General features: G+C 40.2%; 1 protein-coding gene and 1 non-coding gene across 5 annotated transcripts in view; both read left to right on the top strand.

Annotated features, from left to right (window-relative positions):
- SPIRE1 (spire type actin nucleation factor 1) overlaps nucleotides 1–13148 on the top strand; it is a 222721-nt gene that overhangs the window by 128239 nt on the left and 81334 nt on the right. For all 4 annotated transcript variants that reach the window (XM_030810796.1, XM_030810795.1, XM_030810794.1 and 1 more), the window contains exon 4: nucleotides 577–702. In XM_030810796.1, coding sequence (XP_030666656.1) covers nucleotides 577–702 — 126 coding nt within the window. The remainder of the gene's footprint in view (nucleotides 1–576; nucleotides 703–13148) is intronic.
- Nucleotides 2607–2708, top strand: LOC115834993. The gene has a single exon (XR_004029972.1). It is a non-coding gene; the product is annotated as a small nucleolar RNA U13 (small nucleolar RNA).

Genomic DNA, 13148 nt, shown 5'->3' with positions numbered 1-13148 from the left:
CTTTTACATATGTCCTATCATTTTCAAATAGAAGCTAATTCTAGTAAGCTCATCTGTGCTGTTGGGTCTCTGTTAGTTAGTGGACCACTTTTCCCATGTAATTATGTAGACCTTACTGATGGTCTTGTGGTACATTAAGCCCTTGGATGATGGGAATTGCCTGGCTGTCTGATATGAAAATACAGATATACGGGTGTGTCTGTCTTTTTGTTTTTGTTGTTATGAGATGGAGTCTCACTCTGTCACCCATGCTGGAGTACAGTGGCATGATCTCCGCTCACTACAACCTCCGCCTCCCGGGTTCAAGCGATTCTCCTGCCTCAGCTTTCTGAGTAGCTGGGATTACAGTTGCGTGCCACCACATCCAGCTAATTTTTGTATTTTTAGTAGAGACAGGGTTTCACCATGTTGGTCAGGCTGGTCTTGAACTCTTGACCTCATGATCTGCCTGCGTTGGCCTCCCAAAGTGCTGGGATTACAGGCGTGAACCACTGCACTCTGCTCGTGTCTGTTTTTAAGTACCAAAAAAACCCAAATAGTAACCAAGCACCATTATTTTATTTTCCCCTTCTATAGTTGTGTGCTGCTCATCTGCCTACTGAATCAGATGCACCAAATCATTATCAGGCAGTATGTCGTGCACTGTTTGCAGAAACAATGGAGCTCCATACATTTCTGACCAAAATTAAGAGTGCAAAGGAGGTGAGTACTACTGCTTTGATATTTATTGACATTGTTTGATTGGCATGCATTTGATATTTATTGGAAGAGAAACAAATTTTCAACATTGTCCACTGTATTGTTTTAAAAGATTTATTACTATCCTTTAGATGAGTGCTGAAAGTCATTTAGGAAAGAAGCAACTTAGGTAAAATTAAATCTATTGTATTAAAATATCAACAGTGTGAACCATTTAAGAAACATTTTCATACAGATTCCTTGCAAATGGAAATAAATGCTACTGAACTAGTTCAGTCCATTCCCATGTGACTTGCTTTCCACCCCCTTTCTGTCGCTCTTCTCTTCTGTCCATTCTGAAACATGTTAGGACCTCTTCCAGGAAGGGATAAAGGCTCAGAAAAGAGGTGACACTCACATCTGATCATTTAACTGTTTTATTTTTATTTATTTAAAAGGTGAGTCACCATGTGAAGAGTCAGTGAGATCTTATATAAAATAGCACAGCATCTGGCAGAAGGTGAGAGCTCAGTACATGTTAGATAATGGATATCTATATTAGTCAGAGTTGTCCAGAGAGACAGAGCCAATGGGATATATAGGTATATGAAAGGGGGCCAGGCGCAGGCTCATGTGTGTAATCTCAGCTACTTGGGAGGCTCAGACAGGAGGATCACTTGAGGCCAGGAGTTCAAGATACATGAGGGGGGACTTATTAGGGGAATTGGCTCATGTCATTATGGAGGCTGAGAAGTCCCATGACAGGGTGTCTGCAAGCTGGAGACCCTGTTATTCCAGCAGCACAGCTCAGTCCAAGTCCAAAGACCAAGGGTAGGAGAAGAAAAGTATATCCCAGCACCAGGAGAGAGAGAGAGGCCAATTTTCCTTCCTCTGTTTTATTCTATCCAGGGCCCCAGCCAAATGGATGGTGCCCACCTAAACTGAGGGCACCACTTAGTCCACTCAGACTCACACACTAGTATCCTCTGGAAACACATTCATCTAAATATATACCTAAAAATAATGCTTTACCAGTTCTCTAGGTATTCTTTAATTCAGTCAAGTCGACACCTAAAATTAACTCACAGTATCATTTCTTTTACAACTAACATAGAGGGTTTATCAGAAGCACTAGGCTAAAACTTAACATGACCCACAATTTGGGGAAGAACACATGCTGGATATGTAAGCAAGAAAGGAAAAACTAAACTATTTGCCCAATAAGATGTACTTAGCCTTGGTAGTAAGTAGGTGACGGATGTCTCAGGCAGATCACCCTTAATAAATCACCCTTAAATAGATCCATTGTGTATATATGAATAAGAGCTCTGAGCATCCTTCCTCTGCTCTAGCTAGGGTACTGCTTATAGTCTATCTTTTTATGATAGGGCAATGAAAAGCTTTGCCTTTTTCTTTTTTTAATTTTATAAAATTGGATCAAGGGGAAAGTTGTCAACAGAGTGGAAAAAAGGTGATCTCTGTGTTAAGAATAAATAAGTGTGTGTGTGTGTGTGTGTGTAAAATGGATTAGCTGTTCTCATTGAGCAGAACCAGAGGAAGTGGGATCTGATTAAAAGCTTCAAAGTGAACATCCAAAGGCACATCCTCAACTAGGTTTTCTCAAATAGTAGAAAAGATTACTTTTTAAGGCTGTCATTACCTTTCCCAGCTTGTTAAAACTGAGATTGCCTTCCCCAGAGCATTATTTTTAGGGTGTACATGTATGAACCTGGCTACTTTATAAAGCACAGTGCCTGGTTCATCATCTATTTATTTAGAAAGCAAATTTGTTAATAGAGGAAATTAAATGAGCTCTTAAAGTCCTTCCAACACTGGCATTCTTAGAAACTATTTCTGAGCTTAAATAGAACAATATTAGTATTTTTACTACTCTACTGCAGTGAGCATTTAAAAAATGTTTGCTCTTGATCCTTTTGCAGTTCCTAAGCGTGATAATTGGATATTCACACTTGTGTGCGAGATGTTCCTTTTTCTAAACCTTGTTATGTCAGCACATTACTCATCTGATGTAAAAAAAAATTTTTTTTTGCTCTTGATTAAAATTTTGCTTTGCAAGATATGCAAACACACTTTCAAAAAGAGGCTCAAACATTATTAAAGTTTATTTAAAGAAAAAGCTGACAGGTGGAGTAAAACTGCTGTGTGGCAGTGCCTGCAGAAACTGGCCAGGCTGACCGAGGTTGGGCCCTCACAACTGGTTGAAGTTCCAGCCACATCTCTCACCCTGTCACCACCCCAAGGCTAGGACTTTATAGGCATTAGTTTCATCCTGTTTTCATATCTCCTTCTCTGTTTCTACTCCGTTGATCTCCATCTCACCCTTTCCCAGTCTTCTCTGGAAACTGCACTCCGTTTTGAAAAGAGTCCCCTCAGGCTCTTCTGACAACACTTGTTCCCCTAAGGGTAGTGCTTTCTCTTGCTTTCCTCTTGCGGGAAGCTGATCTCTCCTCTACATCTCCCTGTTTCGATTGGGGTGGGTTTGCTAATATTCTGTCTCTCCTCTGCTGCCTGCCAGTAATCAGCCTTCATCCTTGTTGAAACACCCTTCTTCCTTTGAAGCTCCTGTCATCACTTCTCTCATCTTGGGTGATTTCCTAGACAAAGAAAGCACATAAATTGCCTATCAACACTAAGGTTTCAGGAATGTAAGTTTCTTTTACTTCTACAATGTATAAGGTTTTCTTGAAATGATAGAACATTTTTATACATGTTAGTTTATGTATGTAAATGGTTTCAACCTTTGCTCAAAAATGCTGTTTTCACACTAATAAATACTATTTGTTACTTTGATTTTTTTCTGAAGATCCCAAAATACTTAATATAGTTTAAGAATCGTTCTTTATACCTATGAGTTAGTGTGTACCAAGTGGAATTTTTGAAACAATAGACTCTGATTCAACAAAATTAAAAATTGAATATCAACAATTTTTCAAACTACCTTGTATCTGTGTATATGTGTGTGCATGAATGCATATAAATTGGGGTGGAAGCATAGTGTCAGAACGTTTGAACTCAGTTGCTGATAATGTGTCTGATTTGATAGTCCAAAAGTACTTTAATTATACTAAATTTCTTATATGGCAAGTTGGCAATTTATTAAAATATAAAATCTACCATCTGTTTTCCAATGTTATACTTGTTCTATAAAGTGTTAAGTGCATTTACTGAACCTGGCTACTTTATAAAGCACAGTACCTGGTTCCTCATCTATTTATTTAGAAAGCAAATTTGTTTATATTCTAATCCCTTTCATGATGTGATGATTTTCTTCTTAAACAACCAATGAGCTCCTTTAAGGTTATTCTTTGGAAAAGATTTGGGTAGGCCTGCTATTACTTTGTCTCTTAAGCAATGTGATATCCTTGAAAGTAAGTACACATTACAGTGTCTCCTGAGCAATTTGATATCCTTGTAAGTTAAGTATAGCTGGAGACACTGTCTAAGCAATCCATCGAGTGCATCAGGTTGTATGAAAGAAGAGCCCCCCTCTCCTGCTGCCAATGACACCACCATATTCCAGAGCCATACTGCAGGGGTAGCTGGTGAGCCTGTGCTGTGCAGAGGGGGCAGTTTCAATTGTAAAACTTTTTGTTGGAGAAAATGAGATTATATTAATTGTAGTATCCTTTAATCTATTGTGGTCCAGGTAATTTTTTGATCATCAGTCCCCAGTTTTGTTATTGTTAAATAAAATTATTTATCATTACCTAAAACTTCAGCCCCTGCTACTTTACTGTTATATTCATACAGCTCCTTTATAAAATGCCTTCTCTTCCTTACTCCATTTGATCCTTGTAACAATCCTGTGACTCTTTGCAAATTAGTAACCTGAGGCTTAGACAGATTAGAGATTCACACAGAAGTAAGTTCTCAGTGCTGCTGATAACAGCATTTTCATCCTCATCACACTCTCCAGTCCAGCGAAGGTGTTCCACTACATAGAAGGTATTGCTGTTTTCCTCTTAAGAGTGTCACATAAAATGCACTGTTAGATGAAACTAAAGAGAGAGTTCTGAAGAAAATGGAGGTAGATACTTTGATGTAGGTTTCTGAGCAGTCTTGGAGAGAGAATATGTGAGTCAGAGAGACTAAGATTTGGCTTTGGAGAGAAGAGAGTTTATGAGAGAATGTGTGGGCATGCACGTGCTGGTGTTAGGGGATGATGGTCCTGCATATGCACATAAATGGGATTGGGGGGTACCATGTAAAGTTCAGGTATGAAATAAGAGGGAGGCCAGGCACAGTGGCTCATGCCTGTAATCACAGCACTCTGGGAGCCCAAGGCAGGAGGATCACTTGAAGCCAGGAGTTCAAGACCAGCCTGGCCAACAAGGCAAGACCCTATCTATAAAATAAACAAATAAATAAAGAGGGAGATGTGAAATGAGAAAAGATAAGAGTATCATAGAAGTGTCAAAGACTGAGATAAAATAATTTTAAGACTAGAAAGTCAGTTGATTTTTTTCTGATATGTTCCTAGCATGCTCTAGCCATCATTGCCTCCATGTTGAGAGTGTGCAGTATGCTCACCAAATTCTCCAGTGTAGTGGTGGCTGCCCCTACACACCTGTGGGTGCTTCCCGTTAGGTGGGACGAAAGACTTGAGAAAAGAATAAAACAGAGACAAAATGTAGAGAAGGAAAAGCGGGCCCAGGGACCGGTGCTGTGCTTACAGAGACCCACACCGCACCGCCTCTGAGTTCCTTAGTATTTATTCATAATTATCTTTACCATCACCGGTGCTGTGCTTTGAGATGTATATGCGAACATCTCCATAAACCTTTAGCAGTATTGCTCCAGCAAGCCCACCTTATCCTAAGCGGTTTTCTCCTTACTCAGTAACAAAGCACATTCTGCACGCCAAATCCTTTAACCTTAAGTCACCACAGCACCTGTCTCTTGCAAGGACAAGGTTGGGGGTAGAGTCACAGATTAACAGCATCTCAAATACAGAACTAAATGGAGTCTCTTATGTCTACTTCCTTCTATATAGACACAGTAACAGGCTGATCTCTCTTTCTTTTCCCCACATCCAGTAATACACTGTTTCATAGTAGGGGTATAATGATATTATAGTAGAAACTTGATGTATCGTAGAAGTACACTGTTTTAAAAGAATTTTTTGAAAGCTTTCTTTAAAGCAAATAACTCATTTTATTTATTTCATAATTTGAAATATTTGTATTACCGCTCATCTCTTTTAAAAGCCCCTTTATTGGTGAATCATACCATTCATTATTCATGTAACTTCTTAAAATCAAATAGCATTTGCAAGACTTCTGTTTACTCATCTTTAAAAATGGGGAGGAAGGCCTGGCGCTCTTCTGTAATCCCAGCACTTTGAGAGGCCGAGGCCAGGTGTTTTGAGACCAGCCTGAGAAGCATAGCAAGATCCCAGAATCGTGGAATCCTAGCTGCTTGGGAGGCAGAGACAGGAAGATCTTTTGAGCCCGGGAGTTTAAGGCTGCAGTGAGCTATGATCTCACCACTGTGCTCCAGCCTTGGTAATAGAGTGAGACCCTGTCTCTAAAAACATAAAAATGCGGGAGGGGGCAAGACATGTTAAGCTTCCGTCTAGTCTTAAAATTTCATGCAGAAAATAAAATTTGTGTGACTAAATTTTTTGTTCTATTCAACAAGCTTTTCCTCATTTTTGTTATTAGTCTTACGGTGTAGGCAAAGTGTATACAGATAAGTAAGTGCATTCCTGGTAAAGTTTTCTATGAAATTATTGTATACTGTTTTATTTTATGTCTTAAATTTGAGATAGATTTTACAGAAAAGCAGTTCAATGTTGTAGATAAATTAATCAAAATTGAGGGTGCCGTAGGCCTTTTAAAAACACAGATTTAACTTTTTAAAATTGGTAAGCTAGCTGTAACATTCAATACTGACATTACTACTATATTGATGTCAGTATAGGCTAAAAATAAAATTATTTTCACAATCTACTGGGAGAAAATCCTTGTACAGAATAAATTCCTGATACAGTAACATTAGTCATCAATGAATGAACAGTGAAAAAATTGCGCATTGTATAGCATGTGTTCATGATATTGCAGCAAGAACTTTATAAGGCACGTAAAATAGATTTTTAATGTCCTAATTTCTGTTCTCTAGATTATGTACTCAAAGTGATGAAAATTTTCTCTTCCTCTTGCACTTTCTTGTGTCATTCATACACATAAACATCACCCAAACTAAGGTAGAATATTTCAAACATTTTGATCTTTGAGAGATAAGATGTCTAATATAGTTAACTCATCTTGGATTTCTTCAGCAGTAGGCTCTACAGGTGTGGGTTGTCATTTCTGATTATCTGATTATAATGATCTTTGCACTCTTCTCAAGTGTGGCTTACCTGTGGTGCTTAATTAGTTTCTTGACATATTAAACGCTTCTTATAAATGTTGTCTTCATTGACCCTTTCAAGTATGATTTTTTCATTCACACCCTTCATACCTCAGCTGAAAGGACATCCTCTCAGGCCACCCCAGACACCTTTATATATTCAGCACACACTGCCTTTTATTTTATTTTATTTTTTATTTATCTTTATTTTATTTTATTTTTTTTTTTTGAGACGGAGTCTTGCTCTGTCACCTAAGCTGGAGTGCAGTGGCGCGATCTCGGCTCACTGCAAGTTGCGCCTCCCGGGTTCACGCCATTCTCCTGCCTCAGCCTCCGGAGTAGCTGGGACTACAGGCGCCCGCCACCACATCTGGATAATTTTTTGTATTTTTAGTAGAGACGGGGTTTCACCGTGTTAGCCAGAATGGTCTCGATCTCCTGACCTCGTGATCCGCCCGCTTCAGCCTCCCAAAGTGCTGGGATTACAGGCATGAGCCACCGCACCCAGCCTGCTGTTTTTGTTTTAATCACATTGCCCTATTATCTCCTTTTTAGCAGCCATCATGGTCTGTAGTTGTTTTGTTGGGCTCTTTTCTTATTCATTGATGTCTGCCACTAGAATATAATCTCATTGAGGGCAGAGAACTTTTCTCTCTAATTCACTGTTATATCCCAGTGTAATGGGGCCTCCGTAGATATTTGATCATTGTTAAATGAATTAAAGAATCTGTGGTTTAGCTATTGTAGGTCTGGTTTCTCACCATCTGTCTTGCATCCTTGTCCCCTGATGCTCTTCAGTTATCTCCAAAATGCAGAGCCTCCCTTTTGTTCTCACTGTGTCTACCTTACCTTGCCTCACGCATTGGTTTGACATCTCTTGCCTGCGCCGTGACAAAACCTCTAATGTTACTTCCCTTTTCATGACTTCTTGATACTTGTAGGTGGAAAGTGTAAACCCCTTAGCATGACATGGGCAGCTGTTCACAATCTGACCCGGTTCTGACCTCTCCAGGCTCTTCACTCACCATTCATCCCTGCCCTATGTGTGCTGGTGTTGCCTACATTTCCTTCATTCCTGAATGTCCAGGGCCTCTGCACCTACCTGAAATGTCCCTTTCTCCTCTTCGCTACCTAGAAAATGCCTACTTCTCCTTAAGACCTAACTCAAATGTCTGTCTACTATTCTGAAATGCTTTTTCCAATTGAAGTCATTCTTTCTTCTCTATGTTCATTCAATGAGCACTCCACTCTGGCATCTTTCTGTCACTTACAACAGTGACACTGTGTTGTAATTACTGTATACTTATATCTCTCACTAGACTGTGAACTTCTTAAGGGCAAGGACCATGTTTGTACTGTCAGTCCTGTCATAGATTTAGGGACCCAAGACAGTATCTCTTGTAGTCTTTTTAGGTGTGTTTCCTTTGCTGCCTCCTCAGCTTAGGGTAACACTGGGGCCTCCATCAATGAGATTAAGTTTTTTTAACCTAATAAATATTAGAGTTGGAGTCTTCTAAGCCTTTAACTTTGTTTTTTGTTTTTTGTTTTTTTTTTTTGAGACAGAGTCTTGCTCTGTCACCCAGGCTGGAGTGCAGTGGCACAATCTGCAAGCTCCATCTCCCAAGTTCACATCATTCTCCTGCCTCAGCCTCTCGAGTAGCTGGGACTACAGGTACCCGCTACCACGCCCGGCTAATTTTTTGTATTTTTAGTAGAGACGGGGTTTCAACGTGTTAGCCAGGGTGGTCTCCATCTCCTGACCTCATGATCCACCCGCCTCGGCCTCCCAAAGTGCTGGGATTACAGGCGTGAGCCACTGTGCCTGGCCAACATATTTTTATTCAAGAAGAAACAGAGGAGAATAGAATCAACCTTAAGATGCTGATTATGGAGTTATCAGGAGCCAGGAGCAGCCCAGGAATGGTGCACAGCTGATGCACACCTGGGGTTCCTGGACACACAGCTGCTCTTCATACTCATTCTGCTCTCCAGAAGTGAGAACCTGAGGGCTGGGGGTTGAAATTGAATGCTGCTTTATTTTCATTAATTTTTAGAATATTTCTAATATAATTTATGTACTTGGCGGAAGAAAGATCTAAAGCCTTCTGCAGCAGCTCTAAGCCCAGACAACCTACATCATGTTCACCGAAAGGCCTATCCTTATATATAACCCCTGCGTATCTCATCCTTCGTTTATGTTAGTACTTTAATCCTTGTGATGTTCTTGTGAGTTTTGTAGTATTACCCTTCACCGCCTGACTCGTGTAGATAGAAAAACTGAAGCACGGTTCAACAAACCTTAATAAAGTAGCTGCCCATGATGATAAAAGGACTTAAAATTAGACCTAATTTGGCCGGGCGCAGTGGCTCACACTTGTAATCCCAGCACTTTGGGAGGCCGAGGCCGGCGGATCATGAGGTCAAGAGATTGAGACCACAGTGAAACCCCATCTCTACTAAAAATACAAAAAAATTAGCTGGGCGTGGTGGCGGGCGCCTGTAGTCCCAGCTACTCGGAGAGGCTGAGGCAGGAGAATGGTGTGAACCCGGGAGGCGGAGCTTGCAGTGAGCCGAGATTGCGCCACTGCACTCCAGCCTGGGCGACAGAGCAAGACTCCGTCTCAAAAAAAAAAAAAAAAAAAAAAAATTAGACCTAATTTTTAACTTTGTACAAATAATAGACAATAAAAGTTGCTCTTGAGATAGGAGGTCAGGATGTGAATGAGGTGTCTACAAACCTTAATATAGAAGAAACAGTGGAGGAGCTTGGGATTTTGATGAAGACTTGACAGAACATAATATCCATATGGAGACATCACAAAGCCTAGTGAATGGAGAGATGCTGGCTGTCAGAGGAACTAGGATCAGTTGGGAGAATCATTTTATTCATGCAAGTTATTTAAAATGTCTTCCATGGCCGGGCACAGTAGCTCACGCCTGTAATCCCAGCACTTTGGGAGGCTGAGGTGGGCAGTTCACGATGTCAAGAGATCGAGACCATCCTGGCCAACGTGGTGAAACCCTGTCTCTACTAAAAATACAAAAATTAGCCAGGTGTGGTGGTGTGCGCCTGTAATCCCAGCTACTCGGGAAGCTGAGGCAGGAGAATTGCTTGGACTCAGGAGGCAGAGGTTGCAGTGAGCCGAGATCATGCCACTGCACTCCAGCCTGGCGACAGAGCAAGTGTCTCTCAAAAAAAGTGCCTCTCAAAAAAAAATTAAATTAAAAAAAATAAAATGTCTTCCATATGATGGGTGTTACTATGATTAATACTGCTAACGTTTATTCCATACTTACTCTGTGCTAAATGCTGTTCTAAGACTTTATGTGCATTAATATTCATTGAGTCCTCACAGAAGCCATGTTTTAAGTGCTACTCTTACCGCCTTTCTCACTGTCGGTATGATGGTGAATGAGATGAACATGATCTCTGCCTTCACAGAACTCAAGAGAGTAGGGAGGACAGTGTAGGAGCAGGTGATCCAGCGCCGTGTTAGAAGGGCCGTGGCCAGTGGGCACAGGGTGCTGTGGAAGCAACCAACGGGACCATGTACAGCTTCCCAGAAGTAACTTTGAAGCTGAGACCCAAATGCTGAGGCAAAATGATGGATGGAAAATGTGTTCCAGGAATAGTAAACAGCACACATGAAGGCCCAGGAGACGAGAGCAAGCAAGGTAGAAGGGCAGAGGAAGAAGTGGCTTCTCAAACACTGGGACCACTGCCTCAGAAGGTACTATGCAGGGATACTATACAAGCATCTGATGGGAAGATGCACCAGAAGAGTCTATAGTTTTGTGACTACCCATGCTCTGAATGGCTTTCTGCAGGCATCGGATACATCTGCTTGTGTATGTGTGTATCTTCAGTATTCTGACCCTAGACTGCTGTACTGCTTTCATCCCTTGTTTAGCATATATTACTGAACACCTCTGTGTTCCAGGTAGTGAGTTTCTGAGCATATGACGATCTCTAAGCCTCATTGCTCAGGGAGCTCTGTAACACCCCTAATGAGCAAGGCATCGTGGCAAAGAAAATGAACTGCATCCTAGGGAAGATCTTCTTTATGATGCTAGGAATGAGTAGATGGAGTTATAACATACTAAAAGCTAGTCTTTAGTTCTTCAGGTTTCAAGAAATAGAACTCCTTTGTTTTAAAGATAGTTTTGCTTTAAAACAGAAATCTTGGTAAATCTGTGGCTACTGGGGGGCTTTTTAATCCAGATGAAGCTGGTGTGAGCAAGGAAGCAGGTTCCCGTGTATAGTCACGAGGTTCTATACACATGGGATCTGATTTTAATTACTAATGAGGTTCATTTATTGTTTCCTCTCCACTCCAATCCCCTATAAATGCTTGATGTGAAACTTTTTTTTCTAAAAGCAGCAAGAGAAAAGAACTTCAGGGTTATAATTTTCTTAAACAGATGAAATGACAACAGTGTTGAATTAAATATTGATTTTTTAAAAAATGTGTAACACAAGCGGGTTTGTTTTTTCTATATTAATGTATTATCTTATATACTTTAGCTCCAATGTCTACCTAACTAGCATCATGATAAACAATTTTTATTCTTATTTTTAAAATTTTAATAATGGCCTTTGTTGTTGTTGTTATTATTATTTTTATTATTATTATTTTGAGACAGAGTCTCATTCTGTCACCCAGGCTGGAGTACAGTGGCATGATCTCGGCTCACTGCAAGCTCCGCCTCCCGGGTTCAGGCCATTCTTCTGCCTCAGCCTCCTGAGTAGCTGGGACTATAGGCGCCCACCACCACACCTGGCTAATTTTTTTGTATTTTTAGTAGAGATGGGGTTTCACCATGTTAGCCAGGATGGTTTCGATCTCCTGACCTCATGATCGGCCTGCCTCGGCCTCCCAAAGTGCTGGGATTACAGGCGTGAACCACCGTGCCTGGCCACTTTTTTTTTTTCTTTTTCTTCGTAGAGAGACACGGTCTCACTCTGCTGCCCAGGCTGGAGTGTAGTGGTGTGATCATAGCTCTTTAGCTCCTGGGCTCAAGTGATCCTCCTGCCTCAGCCTCCCAAGTAGCTAGGACTACAGGTGTTCACCACCATGGTTGGCTGATTTTTTTATTTTTATTTTTGTGGAGATGGGGTCTTGCTGTGCTGCCCAGGTTGGTCTGAAACTCTTGGCCTCAAGTGATCCTGCCACCTTACCTTCCCAACACACTCAGATTACATGCATGAGCCACTGTGCCTTTCCCATTATTACTTTAATGTGTAATTCTGCACAATTCACCAGACATGGTGTCTCATGCTTTATAATCCTGGCATTTTATTGTGAAAAACTGAATGTTAAATTATTCTTCTTTGCCTTCCAACCTGTTACACTGAAGAAGTAAATTGACTTCTTTGATCTTTCATTTCCCAGAATATTTCTAAAGTTTTCCTAGAGAGAAGAAAACATTTTTCCCCCCATCAGTATAAATAGCTGTGCTGTTTAAAAGTAGTATTTTGCCAATGTTGTGATTTTCTAAATGTTTAAATGATTCTCACTTACATGGGATTTTGGTTTAAACCTCATCGGCCAAATTCTTCTGAATGATTAAATCTTACCCCAAATTTAATGAAATCCTAGGATGGGAGGATGAGTTATAGATGCCCAGATTAGAGCCAGTTTATCTTTAGCTGCTAATATTTGACCAGACATTACAATTATGAGGTAAAACAATGAATTGGAAATAAGTGTGGCTTATGAATTTTTCAAAGTATTATATGAGTATATTTTACACAATATAATCCAATACATATAGAGAAACTTTGTTAAGTGATTTATAGGCATACCTCAGAGATATTGCGGGTTGGGTTCCAAACCATTGCAATAAAACAAATATTGCAATAAAGCAAGTCACACAAATTTTTTTGTTTCCCAATGCATACAAAATTAATTATCTGTATGTATATTATAGTCTATTAAGTGTGCAATAGCATTACATCTAAAAAAATACATACTTTAATTAAAAAATACTTTTTTCCTAGGAGTTTGAGACTGGAGTGGGCAACGTAGTGAGATCCTGTCTCTGCAAAAAATATTTTTTTGAAAAATTAGCCTGGCATGGTGGCTCATGCCTGTAGA

This window comes from Nomascus leucogenys, chromosome 4 (assembly GCF_006542625.1).
Source record: "Nomascus leucogenys isolate Asia chromosome 4, Asia_NLE_v1, whole genome shotgun sequence".
NCBI classification, from domain to species: Eukaryota; Metazoa; Chordata; class Mammalia; order Primates; family Hylobatidae; genus Nomascus; species Nomascus leucogenys.
Note: the sequence above shows the minus strand (reverse complement) of the source record. Positions and strands in the feature narration are given on the sequence as shown.